Source organism: Hirsutella rhossiliensis (assembly GCF_020360975.1).
Source record: "Hirsutella rhossiliensis strain HR02 chromosome Unknown scaffold00001, whole genome shotgun sequence".
Classification (NCBI taxonomy): domain Eukaryota; kingdom Fungi; phylum Ascomycota; class Sordariomycetes; order Hypocreales; family Ophiocordycipitaceae; genus Hirsutella; species Hirsutella rhossiliensis.
This window is the reverse complement of record NW_025408667.1, coordinates 7,579,768-7,606,408: the sequence shown is the minus strand read 5'-3', so window position 1 is coordinate 7,606,408 and position 26,641 is coordinate 7,579,768. Positions and strand designations below refer to the sequence as shown.

At 58.9% G+C, this 26,641-nt stretch overlaps 9 protein-coding genes across 9 annotated transcripts; 5 read left to right on the top strand and 4 right to left on the bottom strand.

The window, feature by feature from the left end:
- Positions 1-2,664: 2,664 nt before the first annotated feature.
- Positions 2,665-3,972, top strand: HRG_01034 (tetratricopeptide repeat; the record flags this gene model as incomplete). Its single annotated transcript, XM_044859505.1, has 3 exons — positions 2,665-2,667; positions 2,747-3,747; positions 3,843-3,972. The coding sequence occupies 3 exons, from the start codon at positions 2,665-2,667 to the stop codon at positions 3,970-3,972; spliced, it is 1,134 nt and encodes a 377-aa protein (XP_044725905.1).
- A 1,220-nt stretch (positions 3,973-5,192) lies between these two features.
- HRG_01033 (ABC transporter domain-containing protein) lies at positions 5,193-8,790 on the bottom strand (the record flags this gene model as incomplete). The annotated part of the gene is made up of 10 exons (XM_044859504.1): positions 5,193-5,212; positions 5,273-5,633; positions 5,695-6,022; positions 6,073-6,243; positions 6,295-6,325; positions 6,381-6,541; positions 6,609-7,828; positions 8,020-8,136; positions 8,206-8,475; positions 8,566-8,790. The coding sequence occupies 10 exons, from the start codon at positions 8,788-8,790 to the stop codon at positions 5,193-5,195; spliced, it is 2,904 nt and encodes a 967-aa protein (XP_044725904.1).
- Positions 8,791-12,147: 3,357 nt separating this feature from the next.
- Positions 12,148-12,705, top strand: HRG_01032 (l-asparaginase II domain-containing protein; the record flags this gene model as incomplete). The annotated part of the gene is made up of 1 exon (XM_044859503.1): positions 12,148-12,705. The coding sequence occupies one exon, from the start codon at positions 12,148-12,150 to the stop codon at positions 12,703-12,705; it is 558 nt and encodes a 185-aa protein (XP_044725903.1).
- A 141-nt stretch (positions 12,706-12,846) lies between these two features.
- HRG_01031 (l-asparaginase II domain-containing protein) lies at positions 12,847-13,227 on the top strand (the record flags this gene model as incomplete). Its single annotated transcript, XM_044859502.1, has 1 exon — positions 12,847-13,227. The coding sequence occupies one exon, from the start codon at positions 12,847-12,849 to the stop codon at positions 13,225-13,227; it is 381 nt and encodes a 126-aa protein (XP_044725902.1).
- A 309-nt stretch (positions 13,228-13,536) lies between these two features.
- On the bottom strand, positions 13,537-14,672 carry HRG_01030 (nmrA-like family domain-containing protein; the record flags this gene model as incomplete). Its single annotated transcript, XM_044859501.1, has 3 exons — positions 13,537-13,874; positions 13,970-14,387; positions 14,499-14,672. 3 exons carry the CDS (start codon positions 14,670-14,672, stop codon positions 13,537-13,539), a joined length of 930 nt encoding a protein of 309 aa, XP_044725901.1.
- Positions 14,673-17,997: 3,325 nt separating this feature from the next.
- HRG_01029 (myo-inositol oxygenase domain-containing protein) lies at positions 17,998-18,519 on the top strand (the record flags this gene model as incomplete). Its single annotated transcript, XM_044859500.1, has 1 exon — positions 17,998-18,519. The coding sequence occupies one exon, from the start codon at positions 17,998-18,000 to the stop codon at positions 18,517-18,519; it is 522 nt and encodes a 173-aa protein (XP_044725900.1).
- A 489-nt stretch (positions 18,520-19,008) lies between these two features.
- Positions 19,009-19,805, bottom strand: HRG_01028 (uncharacterized protein; the record flags this gene model as incomplete). Its single annotated transcript, XM_044859499.1, has 2 exons — positions 19,009-19,126; positions 19,195-19,805. The coding sequence occupies 2 exons, from the start codon at positions 19,803-19,805 to the stop codon at positions 19,009-19,011; spliced, it is 729 nt and encodes a 242-aa protein (XP_044725899.1).
- Positions 19,806-20,580: 775 nt separating this feature from the next.
- On the top strand, positions 20,581-23,384 carry HRG_01027 (vacuolar protein sorting-associated protein 35 domain-containing protein; the record flags this gene model as incomplete). Its single annotated transcript, XM_044859498.1, has 4 exons — positions 20,581-20,714; positions 20,768-22,952; positions 23,016-23,162; positions 23,220-23,384. 4 exons carry the CDS (start codon positions 20,581-20,583, stop codon positions 23,382-23,384), a joined length of 2,631 nt encoding a protein of 876 aa, XP_044725898.1.
- A 925-nt stretch (positions 23,385-24,309) lies between these two features.
- HRG_01026 (uncharacterized protein) lies at positions 24,310-25,568 on the bottom strand (the record flags this gene model as incomplete). Its single annotated transcript, XM_044859497.1, has 4 exons — positions 24,310-24,770; positions 24,894-24,907; positions 24,971-25,386; positions 25,533-25,568. The coding sequence occupies 4 exons, from the start codon at positions 25,566-25,568 to the stop codon at positions 24,310-24,312; spliced, it is 927 nt and encodes a 308-aa protein (XP_044725897.1).
- Between the last annotated feature and the right edge of the window lie 1,073 nt (positions 25,569-26,641).

The window sequence follows — 26,641 nt, the reverse complement described above, 5'->3', positions numbered from 1 at the left end:
TCAATCACTCATCGAACCGCGGGGGGGGGGACAACGGGACTCTGGTCTGTGGCTGTACCCTGTAAATAGCTTCAAATTGCAGTCAGATTGGTGCTGCGGCCCCTGGCATTTGCTGCCTGGTTCTGGATACCTGCTGAGTCCTAGATGAATTGTTGAAATTACACGCTCTTGGAACATGCTTCCTGTAAATGAGCTCGGTCTCTCGCAATATGTAGCTGCCAATGCTGCTAAATGCCGTTGAGATTCGAAACAAGGGGCTTGACCCTCGGGCCTCTCGCAGCATGTTGTTCGCAGAGTCGAGAGCCTCCGCCAAGATTCGAATCAATGGGGACGGGTCAACGATGTTCATGTGCTTACGCGTCTCTATAGTAATAGTTTCTCTTCTGTACATAAGGTTGTTCGACTATAAACTAGGGCAAGTACATACAGCCCGAGGCAGGATCTATCATCACCCTACCGATTGTTTCTGCCTTGCACATTAAACGACAAATTCTCCAATACAACAAAATGCGCCACAACATTCTTTTCACTTCTTTTCTGCTCATAACGCAATGCCGATCATATGCCGTGTCCCGGGTCGAGACAGGGGCCCTTCAAGCCGCATCCAGTGGCGATGCCGAGATCTGGCGCCGAGATCTCGGTCCTGGACCTAACGAGAATAGTCTGGCCACTCGATCGAACGACGAAAATATTATCCATTGGCAAAAACAATTTTCTTTGTGGGAACGTGGGCTAGCCAACGGCAAAAATGGATGGCACAGAAGCCAAATAGAAGAAACTGGCGATGAAGAAGCAGCCTTTCGTGAAAAACACGGGCCCTATATGCTAGGACTATATGATGGATACAGAGAGCTTAAAGGAATGGAAGAATGGGAAGCTGGGCGGGCTTCTGTTCTAGAGAAAAAGGAAGACGAACGATTGGCTCGATTCACAGCTGACATAAAACGGAAAGTCCCCTTTGGGGTTGACCCATTTTGGCAAGGAGTCAGGCAAGCATACACGGAGACTGAAGGACCTCAAAATACCCTTGGGGTAGGGTTTTCTCCAGACCTATGGGTACTAACTCCAAAAAAATCCGCAATGTCAGGTTTCTATAGGTGGAAAACTGGCTATACGCTTGGTCGAAAAAGGGATGAAAATGTCCTAAAAGATCGATTCTGGGATGATCTCCACCGAGTCGAGTTTGGAAAAGACCCATTTTGGCAAGGAGTCTTTGAAGGAACTACAGAGTATCAAGGATATATATATGAAGGGCGTAATGGAGTTGGATTTCGACCAGACTTGTGGGAAGAATCTTGGTAATTTGGGAGCTGCTACGGACAGGGCATTCCTATGAAACTAGTCACCTGGTCACTCGCAGAAACGTTAGAGCCCCCTTCTTTCTCCTTCTTTTCCAGCTTTAATCACTCTTTGGGCTGTCTTTCATGCCTCGCGCCCCCTTTCCCTCCCTTTCTTGCCGACGGGCGCGCTAACCGCCTTGCCTGGCCCGTCACATAAGAGGAACAGCACCAGTTTGAATATAGTCAAGGCAATTAGTGGAAATAATGACAGTATCGTGGGCCAAGGTCGGGTTTGACTCTGTGCTTGTGCTAGGAGAGAGCGGTTGGGGTCTTAGCCCGGCCGACTTCGTGATGACTATTTATGAAATATTGCATTTGAAGCTTTTGGACACGAGAAGAATCGGGGATGACGCCGACTTGGGAATCAAGGAAGATGAGCGTGGAAGATAAGAAACGATGCTTTGGGAGCAGTTAGCAGGCCAGGAATCCGCCTGCTAATCCGCACTAGTATTATTACATGGCGTTCCACTTTTGCCCTGGCTAAACGGTATATGTATGAGTATGAGTACTTGTCAAGCTGGTAAAATACCGCTACACGATGCAAAATGAGGGCAGCCCCGATAGAGGTGTTCCTAACGCGTATTATAGGCCCTTGTCCTGACAGTACTGCTATTTACACAACAGCATATTGCTGTTTGCACACTTACCCCATTTTTAAGATACGTACGTACTAACGCCAGCCCGCCCCGCCTTGACTATATTCTAGTGTGGTATTGTCTTGTAGGATACTGGCCAATGACAGCATGTCAGAGATGTAATGTACTCGCCAACCAACCTCTATCCGTAGTTTACGTCGAAACGAGAGCCCCAGCAATCCCCAACTATTGCGGCCTCGAGACTTTCAACGGGAATCCGGGAAAGTGAACTGCTCTTGTCATTCATCTTCAGCCCTCGTGAACCTCGCCTTGTAACTTAGACCAGGCCAAAGCAAGACGCTCAACAGGTACTCCTTGGACCCGTTAAAGCTATCCCAGGTGACGCGGCTGTTAGTGCAGCCTACATGTAACTGGCGGCGGCGAATGTTCCAGCACAGCACGTGCAGTCCGACTCCAGGCCGCGACACGGGGTACGTACCCCGCTCGCCCGCCCTCGTCAGCGCCCTCCTGTCCTCTGCCGACTGCGGGGCATCATCAGAGACGAAATTATCTAGACTTTTCGGTCACTTCTTCTTCATCCAACCTCTACGTCTCCGCTACCGCCGCCGTCTCTGCATCTCCTCTGCCATCAAGGCGTCGCTCTCTCCCTCGATACATAGCTCTACTCGCTCGCCCTCCCCTCATCTACCCGCTCTCGCCACCGCGCGAGCCGGTCCCCGTTGCCCGCCATGGTCAGTCCACCCACCCACTCACTGACTGCCGTGCCGCTCCACGTCTTCAAACAAAGAACACGCAATAGCTAAAAACCAGGAACGTCACAAGGCCTCCCAGCCGCAGCAGCACTCGTCCAAGCAGCGCCTCGCCCTCGCCATCTGCCACTTCCTCAACACGTCGGCCTCGGACGGCACCCTGACGCCCGACGACAAGGAGTCGGTCGACGTGGCGGTCAGCTGCATCGCCGAGTCCTTCAAGGTCGACCCCGCCGACGACGCCGCAGTCCAGGCCGCCGTCGGCAACCAGTCGCTGCTGCAGATTTACTCCGTCTACGACAAGCTCAAGGCCGCCGGTGGTGCTGACGCTGCCTCGTCGTCGTCCGCAGCCCCCGGCCATGGCTCCGCCGCCGAGCCCGCAAACGAGCCCGAGCCCGAGCAAAAGAAGGAGGCAGAGTCGCTCAAGAGCAAGGGCAACGCCGCCATGGCCCAAAAGGACTACCAGGCCGCTATCGACCTGTACACGCAGGCCCTGCGCATCCACCCCTCCAACGCCGTCTTCCTCTCCAACCGCGCCGCCGCCCACTCGGCCGCAAAGGACCACGCCGCCGCCCGCCTCGACGCCGAGGCCGCCGTCGCCATCGACCCGGCCTACACAAAGGCCTGGTCCCGCCTCGGCCTCGCCCGCTTCGCCCTCGGCGACGCCCGCGGCGCCATGGACGCCTACCAGCAGGGCATCCGCCACGAGGGCAACGGCGGCTCCGACGCCATGAAGAAGGGCTACGAGACGGCCAAGCGCCGCGTCGACGAGATGCAGGCCGACGACGAGAGCGTCGCCCGCGGCGGCGCTGCTGCTGGTGCCGGTGCTGGTGCCGGTGGCTTGCCCGACTTTGGCGCCGGCGCCGGCGGCATGCCCGACCTCGGCTCCATCATGAGCAACCCCATGTTTGCAAACATGGCCCAGAACCTCATGAGCAACCCGGACCTCATGAGCAACCTCATGGGCAACCCGCGCCTGCGCGACATGGCCAACCAGTTCACCAGCGGTGGCGGCATGCCCGACTTTGGCAGCCTTCTGTCTGACCCCAACATTGCAGACATGTCAGTCGCACCCCAATATCTTCTCACTCCACCCTCGTCAACATCGAAGCAAAATGTAGCACCGAAATGCTGACAGGCTCCCTCTGGGCTTCCAGGGCGCGAAACATGATGGGCGGCGCGGGTCCCGGCGCCCCCGGCGGCAATAACGCCGGTGGGAACAACAGCAATAACAACAACAACAACAACAACAACAACAACAACAACAACAACACCCCGCCATCTTAGACTACCCCAAGGGCCGTTGAAGCGGACCTGCGGGCATAATAGTAGTCGGCAGCAGAGCAGGCGGAGGTGGTGGTGGCGGCGGAGTCGTCGAGGGCCCGGAGCGCCATCGCAGACAGACAAGCCAGACAGACTGGAGCAGAGAGGCTGTCCGGGCAACTGGCGCGCATCCATCTACGATCATGGTGTTTTAGATACACATCCCCAATCCATGAGCAAGCGAGTCGGTTCAAAACGGGTCCATGCCATACAAGAGACGACGAAAAACATCAATCAATTCTGCACCATTACACGCCTCTACGCCCCCCTTGCTCGCTACCCATCAACAACACCAAGCATGAGCAAGGTACGCAATGATATGACATTAAACGGCCGCCGCCGGCCCTGGGGTAAAAGCGTTACCCGTCCATCTACGGCTACTTGTCCCTCCATTGTCTCCGACAGAATCTCGCCCCTATCATAGCCGCCCAACAAAGCTCCATGTATTGCGCACGCCCCAGTCGTCTGATGCCAGAAGGGGGGTTAGTTAAAAATACCTATTCGCCAAACCGACACTGCTCAACGCCGTGATTTCTATTGACATGACAAGTCCCACTGGCCGGTCCCGTACAAAGGTTGCGGGCTGTCGTCTCGCCCTAAGCGCCCCCTCGACGTCGGTGACCGCGGGGCCAAGAACTTCTACCTCGCCGGCCGCCTCGATAGCCGCGTCCGGAGACCGTGGAAGACGACGCTCGGGCGTGTTTTTGCGGAGGCTCATTCTCATTACCGGTACCCGATGGCACCGTTTTAACAGCGACGATTCCATGGTCGCCCATGGTGCTCTCCATTGCACCTTTTCCGTCCTGTGCTGGCATGACCTTGTCTTCCTTCCCCTCAGACACTAACGAGACTGGTCGCAGCACCGTTGATCCATGGCTGGTTGGTCTCGGGATTTGTGATGCTGGTACGTGAGGTTGAAGAGAGGGAGCCAGCTCGAGACGCTGCAGATGAACGTTGGTGTCAGTCGAGGCTCACCAGGACTGTTCCGATTCACGTACAGATGGCTCCCGCTCTTCCACATTCTTGACCGAAGTCAAGGATCCGCAGACTGCCGGCAACAGATCTTGTGAGGATTGTGATGGCTCGCTCTTGGACTGCACCCGCCGAGAGTATCTCGGGTATTTCAGCCCGACAGCCCCAGTCCGTGAGCCGGTCTCGGGCTTTCCGTCGTCTTCCAACGCCTCCTAAGCGTCAGAAGGGGCATCTATCTCATTCTTAGCACACTTTACACTCGCCAATCCGCAGGCCCGAGTCTGTTGCTTACTGTTGTGGTTCCCGCCCGTCGTGCCCTCGGCTTGACCGGTCCTCGTTGCTGGGGGTGAGGCGTCTTGTGCAGAATCCTTGTGGTCATCCGCTGCCTTGTCCTTGCTCGCGGGGGCTTTGGCTGAAGAAGCAGGCTCCGCATCGTCAAGCGGGGTTGTCAGTTCCGTTTCCACTTCCGCCCTCGTACTCGACACCTCGCTCAAGCCTAAGTGGCCGGGAGAGGGTTCGGAGGCCATGCCCGAGACCTCCTCTATCGAGGCGTCCGCGGCTTGTTCGCGGGTGGACTTCTCCTCGGACTCAGAGTTCGATGCTGCCAGGGCCCGAGGCGTGAATTCAGGAGCAATAGGGTTCAGCTTGGACCCCTACAGCAACCGAGTCAGAGTCGTGTCGGGTGACGAGGGCGCCTGATCGGGGTGGACATACCTCTTGCCTCTGCTGCGGCGTATCTGCCGCTCCTTGCGCCCGGTCCTGTTCCGTACAAAAGACCTCGCTATCACTATCAGTGGTTCCACCCTTGTATCGATCGGCAGCAGTCTGCTCGGAAGACGAGTCGTCGGCCGCCTCCACCCTGTCGTCAATTATATCCATCGTGTCGGACTTTTGACGAGGCTTCAAGAAGACTTGTTTCGACCACAGGTCCGCATAGCGCCCCTGCTTGGCAAGGAGTCCGAGATGGCTGCCTTTTTCGACCAACTCGCCATGTTCAATCACGACAATCTGATCCGCATTCATAATGGTGGAAAGACGATGCCTATGTCGATTAGCGAGAGACTGTGCGTATTGCGAATTGGTCACACTCACGCAATAATGAACGTTGTGCGACCTTTGCATAGGCTCTTGAAGGAAAGCTGGATTTGCTGCTCCGTGTCGGTGTCGACGGCGCTGGTCGCCTCGTCCAGCAGGACAATATCGGGCCTCTTCAATATAGCTCTGGCAATGGCGACTCGCTGGAGCTCACCCCCGGAGAGTTTTCTGCACAAGTCAGTCGTCCGAAGTCCTACGCTCATCAAAAAGGTTACTCACACGCCGCGCTCACCAACCCGTGTATCGTACCCTGGTGAGGAGATTGGTCAGCACTTCACATCAGTAGAGCCCACACCATGGCATACCGTCCGTGAAGCCCTTGATCTTATCATGCAAGCAGGCTGCCTGGCAGGCTTCGAACACTTCCTCGTCGCTTGCCGTTAGTCTGCCATAGCGCACGTTGTTCATGACGGTGTCGTCAAAGAGAATGGGGTTTTGTGGGACAACGCCGATGCGTTCCCGAAGGCTGTACAGGTCAGCGGCGCGCTCCACCAACTTCTGCGTCATCCCTCCTTTTGCTTTCTCCGACTCACCTGAACAAATCGACGTCACGAATATCTTGGCCGTCAATAGAGATGCTGCCGTCGGTGACGTCGTAGAAGCGGTCGAGAAGCTTCAGCAGAGTCGACTTGCCAGCGCCCGTTGAGCCAACAAAGGCCACCGTCTGACCGGGGTCAATGTTCAGGTTGAGGCCCTTGATGGTCCCCTTGTGGCCGTCGTAGGTGAAGCAGACATTTTTGAACTCGACTTTTCCGGCGACAAACTTGAGCGGCCGCGCTCCCTTCTTGTTCTCGATTGTGGGTTTCGTCTTCATGATGTCCAGCAGCCGCTCGGCATCGATGAAGTCGTCGCTCATACTCTTTCCCAGCCGAGCAAAGAACTGCAGGGGCGACGTGAGTTGCCCCCAGTACATTATAAGCATGGCGAATTGACCCGGGGTTGCGTGTCCGCTCCTGATCCTCGACACTGCCAAGAAGGCGCTCACCAGCAGGCCGCAGGTGAGGATCATGGTCTGGAAGGCGATGGAGACGCCCCAGCTCTGGAGATATTGCTGCTCGTTAAGCCAGCGGTTCGTCACGGCGTCGGCGTGTCGGTTGTCCTCGTAGCCAATCTGGTTGAAAGAGCTGACGGTTTGCCAGCCCTGGAAGCCTGACTGACGAATGTAGTGCTCCTGGTAGATCGCGTGGACCCTTTTCCGGCTCGCAGCTTTGGACTCGGCCACGAGCCGGCTGGCCATCATGAAGAAGATGGTGGCGGTCGCCACCGTGGTGAGGCCTTCGTACGGGCCAAAGGTAACGGACAGGTACATGATTGCCACACACATGTCAATGAGCATCGGCACGGCTTGCAGTAAAATGTTCTCCACAACGTTGGACACGGCGGTTCCGCCGTAGATGGCCAACATCATGTCCGAGGAGCTTTTGGAGTCGTGGAAGTCTGCCGAAAGATGCATCATGTGGGAGTAAGCGGCGCGGCTGATGGAGTCGTGGGCGTAGTATTTGACTGGGATCCACAGCCGTTGACGAACAAGCTCAATCCCGGCCTCCGACGAGGCGAGCCGCAAGAAGGCGAAAAATACGACGGCGAGCCAGGTGTTCGCTGAGCTGCTGCCGCCCAAGCTGTCCATGATGATGCCTGTTTGCCGAGGGATGAGGACATGCAGGGCATTGGATCCGAGAAGGCAGAGCACGACGCCGGCGGCGCGGAGCTGCAGAGCGTAATTACCCACTGGCCAGACATAGGGGAAGAGAATCTGACTTCAATTAGCAACGACGCGAAGCAGTACACAGCACCGGGCTCGTCAACTAGCAAGGAAATCATGACGAGCGGTGTCCAAAGACGACGAGCCTGACGCCTTGGCACACAATCGACGGGGGAAGGCAGGTGGTCTAGCGGCTTCGAATGCTTGCTGGATATGCTGTGCGTACGGCGAGGGAAACTCACCATGAAGCCCTTGGAATACTGGAACCAGTTTCCACCTTCCTTGAGCCGCTTCTCCATGACCTGGCGCGCCTCTCTTTCGCGACGCTCCCAATTGTACTCGCCAGCATGTCCAGACGACTGCTCCGATTCCGAGGTGGCCCCATACCCGGACTCGGTGGCGCCTTGAGCTGTGGCGGTGTCGCCGACCTTGGGAAGCAACGACTGATGCTCCTCGTCCGAGGCGGCCGGTGCGCGTCGAGCGCTGAGGGCCCTCCAGGAGGCGGCGCCGAGTAGCAGCAGCAAGACGCACCTGGCGGCAGCGAAGGACGTCTCGGCTATCTCATACCTGGCGTGCCAAGGTGAGTCAACCTTGACGGCGGCAAAGGTGGTTATGGCGACCTCGAAGGCTAGTGCCAGCAGCCAGGAGCCGTAAAGGGGGTAGCCAATGGAGCGATTGGGCTCCGAGAGCCAGCTGAGCTGGATTCCGAAGACAAGGAGACAGGACAGGATGCCAACAACGAGGTAGTCGGCAGGGGGCCAGTGGCCGTCGGTAATGGAACAGGATACCAGAGTGCCTAGTTGAGCCAGGTAGGTCAGGACGAAGGTGCCGAGAATGCCGAGGACGGAGCGGCGGCCGGGGCGCTGCGTGGGCGCGCCCGGGTCATCCTTGAGACGCTGCAGAGTGCATACCGAGGCCAGCGAGGAGCCAAGGAAGAAGAGGAAGACGGCGGCCGGGTACGTGTAATAGAGAAGGGGCACGACGGCTGAAAAGGGCGCCGCGGCGGGATCCATGCAAGGCGTCGAGCTGGAGCTTGTGCAAGACAGTTTGGGCAACGTCGGGAAGCCGGGACAGGCCGATGACGCGAGCCTGGCGCGTCTAGAAGTTGGTGGGCTGGAGAGGCCGAAACAAAAGGTCCAGGGCGTGGTGCGGCGGCAACGGCGGCGGTGGCGGGCGTCGTCGTGGTTGTAAGACAGGGCGGGCACATGGGTGCAAGAACTGAGCCGGCCAAGGAGGCTGCTGGTGACGGCAAGGGCGGTTCCGACGTGGACAGAAGGAGTGGAAGCGCAAGAGATGGAGGGTGAAGAAGCGCGCGCGTGTGAGAAAAGTAGGCGAGGGGGAGAAGAAAGGACTGCAGGGGGTGCGAGAGAAGTCGCGGAGGGGTGACGGCAAGCTCGTACAGCGTCGGGAACAGAGGGCAGGGCAGAGCAGGAATAGGCAGCGCACGGCTGAGGGACGACTCTTTGTCGCTCAATGGACGCTCCTGCGGCTGCGCAGGCAACAACGAGCAGGGAGGCGAAGAAAGTTAGCGACGGGCTAGAGATGGCGTTGCCGATGGTGTTTCCGCTGTCGGCAGTGTGTACAGTACTATACAGAGATACAGAGAGCTTGCAGGGCACCTGACATGTCAGCGGGCTGTCCCAGCAGCGGAGCGGTACAGTACAGTACTAAGGCAGGCCGATGCTGGTGACTCGAGGTTGGTTGGATGGAGGTCGGTGATGCTGCATTGGCGAGGCGAGAGAGCCCTGGAGGAGGGACTTGGGGCCAGCTCGCGTGCAAGGTATTTCTGGGCGGCCGTCGGCGGGCGGGGTACCTTGGACGGAGCTCCGTCTGTGTACCCGTTATCCGTATCCCAGGCCCGGTCGCAGCGAGGTGCCGTCTCTGATCCGATCTTGCCCCCCCCATGCTGACGGGAAGCAACTCACTCACTACGGAGTACAGGATAGTGCCTGCCTGTCCTTCAAGGTCCCCACCAGCCTCTGCAGCGCACCCGCACCTGCTGCCTGTTCGATCGGGCGCCCGGGCAGTAGGCAGTAGGCAGTAGGCAGTAGGCACTGGCACGAGAAAGAAGGGCCTTTGTCCCTGAACAATGAATTTGCCTCCTTCTCGTTGCTGATTCACACCGAGTGACTGCGACATCCACCGCTCGTCTTACTCGCTGCAAAAATGGGCGGAAAGTTTTCCGTGTCAACAAACAAGGGTTGTGCATGTCCATGCACGTGCGCCAGACCAACTCCCGAGAGGGCCCTTCCCCCCTGTCTCAACTTTCTTTTCACCCCCCTGTTTCTTTTCCCGTTTGCACAGTAAGAGGCTGCGGCTGCAGGTCCGTTCAGGTTTGCTGTCGTGGAGCCTCTGCCACGGGCCTGTCTCACAAACACCGCCGCCTCTTTGTCTCCGGAAGCAGATGCCAGTTCGGCCTCTAGCCCGCTGCGGCGTAGCCTGGCCCGACATGGCTGAGCACACTGTTTCTCCATCAGACCACTTGCTACAGTCATCCACGGCCGACTACTGTAAGCCCGTCACTCGTGTCTCTCGATTGACTCATCATGGCAAGTTGGTGCACGGCGTCGTATCGTCTTCATTTCCCGGCCAACGCCAGACTCTTGCTCTGCATCTCAGCCAACATGGCCCCCGACTTGACCCGGACGGGCAGCAGCTTCACGGCCATGCCCACTGACTGGCCGTTCAGCATCCCCCCGGTCTAACGTCTCACAGCAGCACGCGCCGCGGCATCGGTAGCAAATCATCATGGCCTGATCGTCACCCAGCTTGCAGCGCGTCGATAGCGCGCAATCGGCTCGGCACCAGGGCAGAGAGCAGGTCGCGGCGAGGTTTACAGTATTCGTGCGCGGCCTTAGTTCAGTTGCAGTAATTACAAGTAAGTAAGTTATAGGCTGCTGCCTGCTCGATAGCTCCGGCTCAGTCACCGCCCCCCTCCCTTCTCTTCTCCTCCTCCCCATGCCTCTTCTTCCCCTCGCCACGGCAATGGAACGTCATATAATTACCCCTGCCCATCTTCTCCTCACATCCCAATGCCAGCCAATGCTTCGTGCAGATGAAACTCCTGACCCAACATTCCTCTTCGTCCCGCTGCCATAGCCATGTGCCCGGGCGGAGAGGGGGAGGCGACGGGACGGCCAATCGTCGCCTCGCGCGAAGCAGGACGCCTTCCCCGGTCGTCCATGACAAACGCCGGCAGGAAGGTCGCAATGGCGGTCAAGCACACTCGTCTCCGATTCGCCGGCCCGCCCAACGCTCAACCTCCTGCCTCGGCTTGGCCCCATCAGGGTCCGCGGCCCTGCCCTTTCTCCATCGAGCCACGCCAACGCGGGCGAGGAAAAAGAAAGACAAAGGGCGGATGCCGGTTCTCGGGCCCGAGGAAAGGAAGCCACCGAGTTGCCACGAGGAACATGGCAGACGTTGCCGTGGATGTTCCATCATTGGCCTCGGCTGACGCACTCCCACTGCGTCGCCCGCATCATCGCCTATATCTCATGAGTCTTACTATTTGCACAGATATATTTCTCTATTTGCACAGAATTTCTTAAAATCCTCTCTTTTAATTAGTGGCTTAACCCGCTAAGTAATTAGTACTCCACCTCGTGTATTTTTTAAGTCCCTCAAAAGTCGCGATCTTGCACGTCGCACTCACCTCGCGCGGGGGATAGACCCCCACAGTAGGGCCCCTCCCCAAGGGGGACCCCTCCCCTACTGGCTCGGGTGCTCGGGTGCGCTTGTTCGTAATCGAGGCCTTCTTAGTAGGTACCTAGGTAAGGCAGCTAGGGGAAGTATAGGCAGTACCTTAAAGTGACTTTAAGGTACTTTAAGTTTAGGTGCTCCATATAACTCTGTGTAAATAGAGGATTTTGTCTGTGCAAATAGTAAGACTCTATGATATATATCGCGGCCCTATAGATCCAGGAGCAGGATTCTTCGCGGCCGGCTAGCTTTGCTGAGAATGTAGGTAGTGCTCCCTCTGTCCCATCTGGTCGGTAGCGCCTACAGCCAGGAGCTGCATACCTTGATGCCATGTGCCATCGGACCTGGTTTGTCGACTCTCGGACACATGGATTAGCCTTTGGCTAAGGCGGGTGAGATTTAACTTCTACATTGGGCTTCGTCAACTCTCTTTGGGACCAGCAGCACCCGTTGATCCGCTCGGAATGCACCGCCCCGGTCGGGCTGTCGTTGCAGTCACCGGACAGCCCGGTTGAGGAGTGTGAAACTTGTCAGGGTGTGCGCCGCCGGCGCCGGCTCCGGCCCGAGGTTTGCGAGACAGTCTTGTGCAGCGCTGCGAAGCAACTCATGGCTGCTTGATTTATAGATTCTGCTGTATGCATTATAAATCCTGATTCGCAGAGACCAGGGCAATGACGAATACAACGAGCCATGACTTTGTCGTGTCGGAGCGCAACGGCATCGCCGAGAACCGCCACGAGATCCACGCCGCCGTCGTCGACTCGACCGGCCGCCTCCTCTTATCCCTCGGGAACCCCTCGCGCCTCACCCTCATCCGCTCCGCCGCCAAGCCGCTGCAGGCCCTGGCCGTGGCCGAGTCGGGCGCGCTGGAGCGCTACGGCTTCGACGAGGCCGACCTGGCGCTCGTGTGCGCGTCCCACAGCAGCGAGGACCGCCACGTTGCCCGCGCCAGGGCCATGCTCGGCAAGGCGCGCAACGCCGAGGAGAGCCTGAGGTGCGGCGGGCACCCGTCCATCATGCCGGGCATCCATCGCGACTGGATCAGGAGGGACGTGGTGCCGACGGCCGTGTGGAGCAACTGCTCGGGCAAGCATGCCGGCGTGCTGGCGGCGGCAAAGGCCATTGGCGCCGACGTGGCCGACTATCACCTCCTCGGGCATCCGGTGCAGGCTCGCATCGCGGACGTTGTGGGCGACCTCTCGGGCCTGCAGTCGCAGGAAATCCAATGAGGGGTCGACGGCTGTAACATGGCGGCGCCGGCCCTGCCTCTCGATCGCCTGGGATACAGCTACTCGCTCTTTGCTCAAGCAGCCGCCGACGGCGAGGAGCAGCGAGAGGACAATAGCACTCCCTCTTCACGGACACGGGCCATGGCTCGCATCTTCAACGCCATGACCCAGTATCCCGAGATGGTGGCCGGCGACGACCGCTTCTGCACGGTTCTGATGAAGGCCTTCCAGGGTCGTCTAATCGGCAAGGTCGGCGCCGACGGCGTCTACGCAGTCGGCCTCCGCAAGTCGGAGCAGACGAGGCAGCTGGGGGCCACGGGTGCGCTCGGCATCTCCGTCAAGATCGAGGACGGCAACCTGGACGTCCTGTACGCCGCCGTGGCCGAGATCCTGGAGCAGCTGGGCGTAGCGACGCCCGAGGTGTCGAGTGCGCTCATCGGCTTTCGGCAGGGCAAGATTGTCAACACGGCGGGCGTTGTCACGGGCGGGCTCGCGTTTCCGTTTAGACTGCGAGCGGCGTGAATTGGGCCAGATGTGGGCGAATGCTGGCCAGGGCATGGGCGCGCTTGCATCGGCCTGACAGTCTAGCGAGCACTAATCTTTCTACGGCGGCGAGCCGGGACGGTTAGAATGCCGCGGCGAGGATGCATGCCCAACGTATCGGCTTTTACCAACACCGTTGGTGTATAATTAAGTGGCAATTCGTGTTCAGAGGTTGACCCCCTGACAAACGGGGCTTTTGAATCAGACATGGCTGGCCAAGACACAAGTTTGAAACCGAACAGACTGGTACTTTTCTAGAGACTGCTATCCCCAGCAGCAGCAACACGCTCACCGAAACGCGCCCTTGTTCTTCCCCAGAAACTCCTTCCACGTGGTGGGCGCCAAGCCAACCCCGGCCAGCAGACGCCGACTCTCGTCGAGGCTCTCGCCCGCGTAGTAGCCCGGGTCCTCGATGAACAGGTGGTTCTCCAGCATCTCCTGGGCCATGGGGGCCGGGAGGAAGCTCTTGTACGTGTCGGCGTCGACCTGCAGGAAGCGCGCCTGCTTGCCCGTCACCTCCTCGAACTCGGCGACGATGCGTGCCGGGGTGTAGTAGTCGGCGGCGGCGAGGACTTGCTTGCCGAGCAGGGTGGAGCGGTTCTTGATGGCGGCGACGACGAATTTGCCTTTGGACAGCTGGTCAGCGAGAGGAGACTTGTCGAGTGCGAGGCTGGCATGGCCGAGGGCCCGTATCTTAGGGACGAGATGGATCGTCACTTGCCGATATCAGCCTCTGCGTCGACGAGCGGAAACTGCGCCTCCCCGCCCACCGGGTACGCGAGCGAGTAGACGCCGTCGTCGCCCCTCGCCAGCATCTGCAGCGCGGTGAAGTTGGTCATGAAGTAGCCCGGCAGGACAAAGGTGCAGGGCAGGCCGCGGGCGCGGATGTAGCGCTCGACGTCGGCCTTGCCGTCAAAGTGCGCCACGTGGGCGAGGCGGCCGGCCGTGGCGTCGCTGACGTGCAGCAGGGACGAGTAGACGATGTGGGAGACGCCGGCGTCGTGGGCGGCGTCGGCGACGGCGCGCCCGTGGGCCAGCTCCTGGCTCTGGCCCGAGGCGAAGTCGGGCGTGGTGACGAGGAAGACGGTGTGGGAGCCGCTGAGGGCCTGGGCCAGCGAGGGCTTGGAGTCGAGGTCGGCCTTTTTTTACCACGATCTGGTGTCAGTCGTTGAATCTGTGCTCTCAGTGATTGGAGGGGTTCTTGTGGCATTGAGGGAAGCGAAGCTGGACCGGGACCGGGGCAAACGGACGGCCACGACGTCGACGCCCTTGGCGGCCAGGGCCTGGGCCGCGGGCTTGGACACGTCACGGGTGATGGCGCGGATCTTGAAGTCGCGCGACAGGGCGGCGTCGGCGAGCACGGCGTTGATGACGGAGCCGCCCTGGTTTCCCGTGGCGCCGAAGACGGTCAAGAGCTTGGACATGGTGGGCGGGTGGTTTTACTTGAGGCTGGCGGGCTGGTGGATGGCTGTGCTGAGGTGTAGGTGATGATGTTCGGTCAAGTGTCCACGAGCGTTGGCTTTTCTTACGAGCTGTCGAGTTTGATCTGCTGGCTCGGAGGATATGTATGCCGTCATGGACACTACAGCCAGGAATCCTAGCACGCGGGCCTCTCGGGTGAACAGCGTCTTGCTAGGAGATTGAGACTCTCAGCTACCGGACGGGACCTAGGCTGCGTCCCATCCAGGCTCTGTGTAATTACACGGCATGTTCGGCAACGCTCGGGCTCCGGGCCTTGTCGGCCAGCGAGCGGCCCGGCGTTTCCGGCCCCGGCGCCAGCGCAGTAGGCTCTGCTCTACACTCAATTACCCGTCGATGACGAACGACCGGGTCAATTGCTTCGTTCCTCGTTCCTTTGGCGGCGGGTATTGGGTTTCAGTATTTTGCCACGGCTCGCACCATCCTAGTTCACCGTCTCCGGCCTGGGACCCGGAGAGCAGTCGTCCAACTGGTCGAGACGCTGGGCTCAACACAGCCTCAAGTGGACTTTGCTACAGTGCATGTAGTCACCAGGCGACGTTTTCCATTCACCTAGGTGTTTGATACCGAGGTAGACTGTAGTCCATGGTTACAACAACCGGGCAGGAGCATTATAGTGTCGCAAGCCAGCTCCAGATTGTCTTTAAAGGGGACCACCAGCTCACCCTCTTGTCAGGTAGTTGACGAGAAGGGCTAACGCATCCAGAGCCGGCTTGATTTAACTTCAGGATCTGCCCTGTCTGTCAGTGTTGTGGCCTTGCCTGCCTCCAGGTCTACGATTATTGAGGCAGGGGCACGTTTTCACGGCCAGCTGGATGCGATTCGATGACTTTGAGAGCTTCACTCACGGGGTCGTTGAGATATGGACTCCCGGGCTTCGTGTCAAGGCTGCTGCCGGAGCCGCGCGGATGCTGAATTCGTTGCCTGCCACTTGCGTTTTCTTGGAAAGCTCATGGCATTGATGACAGAAACGGCGGGAAATTTCGAAGCAAGCCCAAGACTCCAGTCGAGGCGGCGCCCCAGCTGCTCGAGCCTCTCCAGGCTTGGCTTCCCCACAGCTCTCGGCGCTACGGGAAGACGGTGCCAAGAATGGCGTCCCCTACCCAGGCCGGGGAATTGAAACTCACCCGCGTTCAGTGGTCGAGCCTCTTGGGGACGAGCCAAGTCAGTGTAGGCGGCCAAGAGGCACGCAGCAGACAGCAGGAGCAATCTCAGCACCTGTCCGCGGGGCAATACCAACACACGGACGCTTCGCCTCGCCTCGCCGGATCCTGGGAGGGCCCGAGTGAAACACCCTGGCTTGCCTTGCCGTAAGAGGGAACTGTCCGCGAAGCATCATGTCGGGATCCCGCGGGAAGCTGCACAAGCTCATTCCCAAAGGTGGAAGGTGTCGGAGCGGGCTCGTGGGCGACTTTGGCAGCTTTGTCGTCCCATGTGCGTCGCGGCGACCTCCCCCGGACCTCGTTTACAGGTCGCTGGTCCCGGAGGAGAGCGTCGAGGGGGCAAGGGCGTCGAATCGCGGATGGGCCGATGGTCATGCCCAAGGAGAATGTTGCCGCGGGCCGGCTCCTGAGGCAAGTGTGCCCGTCGACAACCCGACTGGGCCATGTACGATGTAATCATGGCAGAGGAGAATGCGGGGGATCCCTTGCGCGCGAGTCACGGGCGTGGCTCCGCGGTCCAGGGTGGATGGGTGCGGCGGGGTGGGGAGTCCGTATGATGGATAAGCCGCCGTCGACCAGCCTCAGGTCGTTGATGCGCCGAAACCTCAGGTTGACGTGATTCTCCGTCACCCGGACGCCCGTTGAACTCGGCTCGACTCGACGGTGGTGACGGCTCATTGTCTAGGTGGATTTTTGCTTCGCCTGCCTGTTTCCTGTGGGCCAGGGATTGACCGCGAAATGCCCTATTCGACGCCATGATGGGGATCAAGGTGAGAAGAAATAATAGTGAAAAAAGGCCAAAACTACCAGGGAGCTGAAGCAACGGGGTTCCTTGTTCCCCAGCAAAGCAGGTGTGGAGTGCCGTCTTCAGCGGGCGGGCGGAGCAGCGATCGGCAAACTTTGGCTCCCTTGACAGGCATCGGTTGGAGGCAAGTCGGTCGCCTGTAACCATGCTCGGCGAGTGGTGTAGAATATCGACGTGATACATGATCTGCCGACGTCGCGGGAGACCAAGGGGGACTTCAAACAGTGGCGGGATCCGGCTGGAGGCAGAATCTCCCTATCCGGAAATGGGCGCCGGCTTCCGGGTGGTCCTCGGCCCGACAAATTCCCCGAAAGGGAAACCTCGAGCGGAGGGGCGTCGACGTCGACAGACTCGGAATGGCAACCTTCGCCGCGGCCCTCCTCGACCGACACGGGGACCGTCCCACCGCATCGCTGGCGGCCCGCTCGCAACCAGGGCTGGGGGCCGCCGCTCGATCCCTCTCGCAAGAGCGTGGCCGACGTTTGCTCGCAAAGGGCGGTTTCACGAATCCATACCGCTGAGCTGCTGGGCGGCGACGGCGAGTCAAAAAACAAACATGTGGAGAGGAGAGCAAGGCCAAAGAGCCCGTGGCTGCGGGTCTGGGGGAGCTGGATGCTGGGGAATCTACCAGTCGGCACGTCTATATAAGTATCTCGACCACCACTCTTGCGTCCTCTCCTCCTCTGGGTTCTCCTCTGGGTTCTCCTCTTCCTCCTTGTTTGTGAGAGTCATTTGCCGTTCCCTGCCTTTGCCTCGACCTTGACCCGAGTTACCCCCAGAGCATCTCCTTTCCCATCACCAACCAGCTCCTCTTCGTCCGTCGCCTGCTGGCCATCTACTCCCACATCAACCTCCCTTCTTCCAACTCAGCCCCCCCACCCCTCCCCGGCACACACGTCGAACATGGCCCCCGCGGCAGTCGTCGACGACTACCGGCCCGCCGGCCAGGAGCTCGACCACGTCTCCGACGCCATCGACGACGTCAACTGCATCAAGTACGACGACGAGTCGCGCTTCGACGCCACAAAGGACAAGGCCCAGTTCCGGCAGTACGAGGAGGCCTGCGACCGCGTAAAGGCCTTTTACAAGCTGCAGCACGAGAAGCAGACGGTCGCCTACAACCTGGCCGCCCGCAGCCGCTTCCACAGCGCCGCCCGCCCCCGCCCCCGCATGACCATCTGGGAGGCCATTGAGAAGCTCAACACGCTCGTCGACGAGTCGGACCCGGACACGTCCCTCTCGCAGATCGAGCACCTGCTCCAGTCGGCAGAGGCCATCCGCCGCGACGGCAAACCCCGCTGGATGCAGGTCACCGGCCTCATCCACGACCTCGGCAAGCTCATGCTCTTCTTCCCCGAGCTCGAGACCCAGGGCCAGTGGGACGTCGTCGGCGACACCTTCCCCGTCGGCTGCGCCTTTGACCGCCGCATCATCCTGCCCGACACCTTTGCCCTCAACCCGGACTCCAGGAACGCCGCCTACAGCTCCAAGTTTGGCATCTACACCCCCGGCTGCGGCCTCGACAACGTCATGCTCAGCTGGGGCCACGACGAGTACCTGTACCACGTTGTCCGCGACCAGTCCACCCTGCCCGATGAGGCCCTCGCCATGATCCGCTATCACTCCTTTTACCCCTGGCACCGCGAGGGCGCCTACCGCGAGCTCATGTCGCCTAAGGATCATGACATGCTCAAGGCCGTCCAGGCCTTCAACCCCTACGACCTCTACAGCAAGAGCGACGACGTGCCCTCGGTCGAGCAGCTCAAGCCCTATTACCTCGAGCTCATTGACGAGTTTTTCCCTCAAAAGGTCATCAAGTGGTAGCCACGGCCGCCATCGTTTGTCTTTTCCTCTTCTGCCCTTGCCGCTGGGATCATCGCGCCCACCCGTCTTCTCTCCTGGCGTTTGTATCAAGTGTGCGCGGCCCAAGCAGAAAGGGGAGATATATATATATATCGAGCGAGCATGATGAAATTTGGCATTCAAACGGCTACCCTTGTTTTTGCGAATTTCTTTTTACCGACCCCCCGTTTTCTTCTCTTCTTTTCAGGTCGCCTCTCGGATCATGATGTCTTTATTTTTGTTGAGACGACGGACGGATTGCACGGGCTTGATGGGTTCCTTGCCTTTCTGGGGAGATGTCTAAGACATGTACAGACGAGTCTGCAATGCAACCTGGGACCAGCCTTCTCCCCACGCTCAGTATCCGCGCGAAGCTTTGGCTCGTAGTATCTTGCCTAGCGCATGTGACGAATCGTCGGCGGCTCCGTGCCCCGACGACAGGGGAGCTTGCGATTCCACGTCTTGGCCGCCTTACTGGGCCTCTTTGCTGGAAATGCTTAGGCGCATCAACATGCCAGGCCACACACTGCCGTCTTTGCGGTCGAAGCCGAATGCTTGGATTGCCTTGAACCCGTGCTTTTCATAGTATCTGTTTGCGTACACGGTCAGCCTCGAGACAGTTCCATGGAGCAAGGAAGAGCGGATGGCCAGACGCACGGCACCAGCTTGCCCGTGCCACCCGTCCAGCAGGTAAGGTAGACGGCCGTCGTTCCCCGGTCCCGCGCATACTCCTTGGCCTTGTCGAGCAGAGCACAGCCTGCCCCTCGCCGCGCCGCGCCGGCGCGATAGTCGGTGACAACGACGTCGACGAAGACGAAGCCGCCCGCGCCTCGAGCGGCGTCCACATGCGGCTTCAGATCCCCGCCGTCCAGGTCAATGAACCGGGCAAACTCGTTGTCGCGAATGGTCATGGCGCCGACGGACAGCATCGTCTTGCCTTGTTTTCGGTCCGTCGTGCGCGACAGGCCGTCGTTGTCGCTGTCGCTGTCGCTTTTGCTGTCTCGGCCGCCGGCTGCTGCATCGTCAACCTGGGCGATAAAGACGCGGATGCGCTCTCCCTGGCCCGTCTGGGAGAAGTTGACGGACTGCTCGATGTCGTGGCGGGTGGACTCGAGGAAGCCGCTGCTACTGGAGAAGAGTTGGGTGCCCCATTGACCGCCGTTGCCGGTCGAGTCGAGGTAGGCAATGGACGAATCGAAGGCGGCGACGATGAAGTCGGCATCATCTGGTGACGTGCCGTCGCGGACTTGGAAAGGCGTCGAGGTCATGGCTGATGGATGCGCGTCAACGCTGGTGGAGGGAACAAGCGCAGAGGATACAGAGTAGCTGAGCTGTCAAACACGGCACCGATGTAGGATCTGTCGGTTGAGATGGCAGCAGTCATTTTGCATTAGATGACGGCGGAGACGGCGTCTCTATTTGCAAGTCGTGAAGATGATGGATAGTCAGGCACGAGCGTCGTCGGTTCACCGCGAACTCGGGCCATTAGGCGTAGGCGAACCGCATAAGCGGACAAGCTGATGATGAGGTGAATGACGACTCGGCATCCATGCATTTCATTCGCAATGTCTGAGACTCGACAGCATGCCAGCGGCGGGCAAGCGAGGATTGAGTTGTAGATACTGTAGGCACCTAGGTAGGTAAGGTAGGTAGCTTGTAAGAGTACAGAGTACGAGCACTGTGCCATTATGCGTAGTGCGGTGGACGGATCTCACGTGATATTACGTTGCGCGGCGCATCCCAGCTCCCCTCGACCAGAGTCGCACTGGCAGGGGTTCGTCAGTGGGCAGGAAGCTGCTCCTGGCTCTGCAACTCAACCCGACGCCGACTTTTGCCCCCCTCAACGCAGATAGGCAGACCCGTCGTCGCCAACGACCTGGCCTTACGTCCTGCCGCGAAAGCCCGCTCGCGTGCCCTTCGAGGCCTCCATCGACACACCAAGCCGCCCGCTCTTCCTCCCGCCGCGGTCAATGTCGGCGTAACTGACCGACTGCCTCGAGCGCCCGCCCTCTTCGACCGCCGCAACGCAGAGCTCCGATGACAATGGCAACCCCGGCGCTTCCCGAGGACCAGGCTCGCCTGCTCGAGGACGCCCTGGTGGCTGTGCGGCAGCAGACGTCGCTCATGCGAAAATGTCTCGATACCCCGGGCAAGCTCATGGACGCCCTCAAATGCTGGTCTGTGCCCTCTTGATCCCCGGCCCAGCCGCCTCCTCTGCTGACCATGGCAGCTCGACCCTCGTCTCCGAACTTCGGACCAGCAGTCTCGGGCCTAAGCAGTACTACGAGCTCTACATGGCCGTCTTCGATGCCCTGCGCTACCTCTCGGTCCACCTCCGCGAAAACCACCCCGTCAACCACCTCGCCGACCTCTACGAGCTCGTCCAGTACGCCGGCAACATCATCCCGCGCATGTACCTCATGATCACCGTCGGCACCGCCTACATGTCCATCGACGACGCCCCCGTCAAGGAGCTCATGAAGGACATGATGGACATGAGTCGCGGCGTCCAGCACCCCATCCGCGGCCTCTTCCTCCGATACTACCTCTCCGGCCAGGCTCGAGATTATCTGCCCACCACCGACAGCGAGGGCCCCGAGGGCAACCTGGGCGACTCCATCAACTTTATCCTCACAAACTTTGTCGAGATGAACAAGCTGTGGGTGCGCCTGCAGCACCAGGGCCACTCGCGGGAACGCGAGCAGAGGATCCGCGAACGAAAAGAGCTGCAGCTCCTCGTCGGAAGCAACATTGTGCGCCTGAGCCAGCTGGTCGATCTCGAGACGTACAAGTCGAGCATCCTCGGGCCCCTGCTCGAGCAGGTGGTGCAATGCCGAGATGTCCTGGCCCAGGAGTACCTCCTCGAGGTAATCACTCAGGTCTTCCCCGACGAGTTCCACCTGCACACCCTCGACCAGTTTCTTGCCGCCGTGTCCCGCCTGAACCCTCACGTCAACGTCAAGGCCATCGTCATTGGTCTCATGGACCGCCTCTCCGAGTACGCCGATCGCGAAGGCGCAAAGGACAAGGGGCCGGACCAAGCCAAGGTCGAGGCTGACGCCCTGGCCAACCTGCTTCAAAAGGTCAGGCTCCAAAAGGAGACGCCGCAGCCTCCTGCGTCGGACCTCGGTCCCAAACCGGCAGACCTCGCGGGGGATGCCAATGGCGAGGGCCAAGAGGGCGAGGCAGCACCGACGCCGGGCAACAACTCCGATACGCTTGCCGAAGGGTCCGTCGCCGAAACAGACAGCACCGCGGTCAACGGTCAGGACAAAAACGGCAGCAACGTGCAGCTTTACGAAATCTTCTTTGGTCAGGTCAAGAACCTGGTTGAGGCCCAGCATCTCCCCATACAGGACACGATTGCCCTGCTAGTTTCGCTCTGCAACCTGGCGCTCAACAACTACCCTGATCGCCTCGACTACGTCGATCAGATCTTTGCCTACGCCACCAGCAAGACCAAGGAGAATATCAACAACGCCGACCTGCACTCGCCCGCGGCCCAACAGAGCCTCCTGGCGCTCCTCCAAGCTCCGCTGAGTCGATACGTCTCCATCTTCACCGCCTTGTCCCTCCCAACCTACGTGCCCCTGTTCCAGTGCCAGTCCTACCCAACTCGGCGCGCCGTGGCCGGCGGGATTGCGCGAACGCTCTTGAAGGACCAAACCAAGATTTCCAAGACCGACCAGCTGGAGAACATTCTCGACATCATGTCGGTGCTCGTCAAGGAAGGCTCGCAGGCATCTCAGGGGTACCCCGGGGCGCCACAGCGGCGGGCCGTGGAGACAGACGAGATTGTGGAAGAGCAGGGATGGCTGGCGAGGATGGTGCATCTGCTGCAAGCCGAGGACAACGACACGCAGTTCAAGCTGTTGCAGATGACGTGCAAGGCATACGCAGAGGGCAACGACCGGGTCCGCACGACGACGCCGCCCGTGATGACGGCGTGCCTGAAGCTCGCGAGGCGGTTCAAGGCGCGGGAGCATTACGACGACAACTGGGAGTCCCAAAGCAACGCCCTCTTCAAGTTTATGCACTCGGCCCTGAGCACTCTGTACACGCGCGTCAACGGCCCGGGCGCCGCCGAGCTTGCGCTGCGGCTGTTCTGCAGCGCCGGGCAAGCGGCAGACATGACTGGCTTCGAGGAGGTTGCCTACGAGTTTTACGCGCAGGCCTTTACCGTCTACGAGGAGGCCGTGTCCGACTCCAAGGCGCAGTTCCAGGCCGTGTGCGTCATCGCGTCGTCGCTGCACCAGACTCGCAACTTTGGCAAGGAAAACTACGACACGCTCATCACAAAGTGCGCTCAGCACGGCAGCAAGCTATTGCGGAAGCCGGACCAGTGCCGCGCCGTGTACCTGGCAAGCCATCTGTGGTGGGCCACCCCGATGACGGGGCAGACGGAAGAGGTCGAGGTAGGTTGATGCCCTTTGTGTGCGAAGACGTCTGGCCGACTGGCGCTAACGACTGCGGCGCAGCTCTATCGCGACGGCAAGCGAGTGCTGGAGTGCCTGCAGCGGGCGCTGCGGGTGGCCGACTCGTGCATGGAGACGGCGGCTTCGATTGAGCTCTTTGTCGAGATCCTGGACCGATACGTGTACTACTTTGACCAGCAAAACGAATCGGTACGCATGGACGTCGACATTTGCTCGGTAGGCTGTTGGCTGACGCTCGCACTACAGGTTACCACAAAGTATCTCAACGGCCTGATCGAGCTGATACATTCGAATCTGGCCGGGAACCAGCAGGAGTCGAGCTCGATTGAGACGAGCAAGAAGCACTTTCACCAGACGCTGGAGAACATCCGGAGTAGGCAGTTTGAGGGCGTGGTGCTGTATCCGAGCTGAGTGAGTCAGACAGACTGGGAAAGACGAGAGGGGGAAGGGCAAGGGTCTCCTGGGAAGAGGCGGGACGGGGTCAGTGAGGCGAGTCGAGCGATGTAAGTGCACTATCCAGTGTCTCTCCTCCGGATGCCTGTCTACGCTGGCCTTGAGCCGTGTATCGAAAGTATATTGCAAGTATAGCGCCTCGTGGGTGCTTTCTCTTGGGCTGGACTGCGACTTGAAGATGCTGGGGTTCCGGGGGCATTGACTGCTCAAGCCGAGGACGGTTTATTCTGCGTTGACAGGGTCGAATGGGAAACGATGAGGCACTACCGAGCGAGTCTTTCTGGAGCCGTGGCTGTAACGCTCGCTGACGGCTGTGAAAGCTTGTCCGCCGAATTGTACCTGGTAATCTCGGAAGGAGGCCCGGGTCCCTGTTGGCAGGGGCCGAGTCTATCCAAGGCAGTCTTCTTTCCTTGGCACGCATGCCTTTTCATGGTGACACTGACGAGAGAAAATTTGCCCAACTTTACCACTGATACCCCCGACGAGGGCCTCCTATCATCCCATCCGGCTCCTTAGATGATTAATGCCGCCACTTTCGCGGAGTATGGTCAAAATAGTGCCCCCGGGAATGCTTCATAACATCGGGGTTCAGCCCGGGGCGAGTTTATGGTGCCGGACGTATGACGGCCCCATTAAGACGTCGGCTGAGGAGGGAGATCGTAGCGATGGCTTAGTGACGCTGGCTGGGCTCTACACACCCTCACTGCTCTTTGCACAGCCTCGGCGATGGTCAGTGGGTTGACGCTCGTATGTCACTGAAGGGAACGTGTGGCATGTAACCTGCCCAAGGCCCTACTTGGCTCTAGTGCGCATGTTCTGCGACGCCTTATCTGAATCACAATGTGACGACGGGTGAATGGCATGCTTCCCCGGCCTTCCACATCTAATCCACGCCCCGAAGCCCAAACCACGTCCTCAGCTGTTCCATCCTGCTTTCCAGCGCCAAAACATCTTCAGATGGTGACCCATCGGCGTTGCGCCGAAATGCTAACCGCAGAATTGCGCCAATCTGGGCCGCAGCTTCAGCTAGACGCCGTATCCTGCCCCGACGTTCCCCTCCTTCGGTCCCAGTGACAACCCAAAACTCCTCCCAAAAGGTTTCTTGTAGCAGCTGCGTACATCTATAGTCATACCAGCCATCTTTGGTCATGAAGCCTGTGATTAAGAAGAGGATGTCTAATTCCATTCCGAACGGCATAGCCGCCGCTGGAGACCAATTGACGATGCCTGTGGTTCCGAACTCGTTCTCATCGACCAGAATGTTCGTTAGCGAGAAGTCGCCATGCGTGAGGACTTGTGGGTAATCTTGACTGAAGAGCAAGGGAAGGCTCTCATTGAGCCTGGCTAGCGTTGTGGGTGGCAAGATGGGAGACGGTGGTGCTTCCGCAAGCCGCGCGAGCCTTCTACGGACTCCTTGTTGCCGCTCTGTTCTGGTTTGACGGTCGAGCCAGCGAGGGCCAGACCAACATCGTCCAAAGTACCTTGAGGATATTAGCATAATGGCCTCTGACTGTTCTAACTTCTCGGTTTATATAAGAGTTTACCGAGCCAAGTGCTTGACAAAGACTCCATGCCTGGCTTCTTCCTCGGGATCCATTTCCACCTGAAAGGCCAGGACTTCAATGCAAGAGGAGCCTTGCAGATAGGGCATCAAGTAGATGGATAGCGGCGGATCCGCTCCCTCCACGTTGCCGAGACAGGTCGACTCCGGCACCACAAGGTCGCCATGGATTCCCTTGGCCAGCTCGACCATCTGCCCGTCGAGCCTGGCTCCCGGCTCTCTAAAGGATACAATGAGATCTTCTTGTGGCCCAGGGCGCTCGTTGCAGATGACGGTGTGGCTCATGGAGCCGGGGCTGATGACCGGCCTGACCGTTGACGCGCCAGAAACGGCTCGTGCAATTTCGTCGCATTGCATCTGTGATGGCGATTGGTGACCGCTGAAGAAGCGGTTGATCGCCTGTAGGGCCCAAGAAGACTGAGCCATGATGTATCGAAAGTGCACTTTTTTTTATTGGATCGTGTCGACAGTGAAGATCGGACCGTGACAAGCCGTTCGCTATGTGTCAGATGGCGGTTAAGCCACCAGCAAAAGTGTACACTCACACTTAGTTTGGAGCAATAGTGTCGAACCTGCATCATCCTAGCGGGCGGAGACGATGGAGAGGCATCCCCTCCGCCGGGCACGATACTTCTGACGCCGATGAGCATCACGATACCATGGCAGAAGAAACGGCTGTGGCAACAAGACAACGTCTCTCAGACTGGCTTGAACAACAAGCACGGCTGGTTTGATGGAGAAAGATATGTTGATTGGGGGGAAACAACCGGTACTTGATAATATCTGCGCAATACAGAGGTGATGTACGGATAAGTGCCCTGTGGCTTATTGAGGGTGCCTTGGAGGCAAGAAAATTGATGGCCTAGGGAGTTGCTTCTTTCCCACAAGTGCGGATCCGCGGTCGGATTGTAGCCCCTCCCGGTAGAGCCAATCACGAAGACGGATTGTTATAAGTGATTCGGGTCGTGACGGTTTACGCATGGTTCGAGCCTACCGGCAGACGGCAAGGGGGCCAGCTGTTGGTTCCCGTCATGTCGAGGCTTTTGGCAGGCCCGTAAATTGCAACCTGCGGACAGTTGGCGGGCGTCAATGATGCCGAAGGGACGCAGCCTCCTATGACGTGGCACAGCCAATTCAGATTGTCAGCTCAGAATGGTCATGAGGGGACTCTTTGCCGATGGGTTTTCTAACCGAGCCATAAGAGGGCAAGAAGGGCTGATTATAGGGCATGTAGACGTTATTGATCTAATAGCTACGAAATGTCTATTAGCAGGAAGCTGATAGGCCAGATAGGAATATGGCGGGAGAGTGTAACGCAAAGGGGATTGCAATTGATCTGAACGAATGGTTCTACTGGACCACCTCTATGACCTTGACGGCATTCATCTACTTTATGGTTACCAATCCGATACAACTTGCTCGAGTTACTGATGAGATTCGCTTGAAGTTTAAGTCTGAGGGTGAAATCTGTTTATCGAGGGCCGAGGAGCTGCAGTATTTGGATGCATGGAAGCACTGAGGGTCTTTCCCGCCATGGCAGGAGGGGCCCCTCGAGTGGTAGCAAAGGGAGGGAGACTGATTGCGGGAAACTACATCCCCGAAGATGTGAGTCTTTTGCGTATCTTAATCCAGCCTTGGATCGAACTTGGAGCTT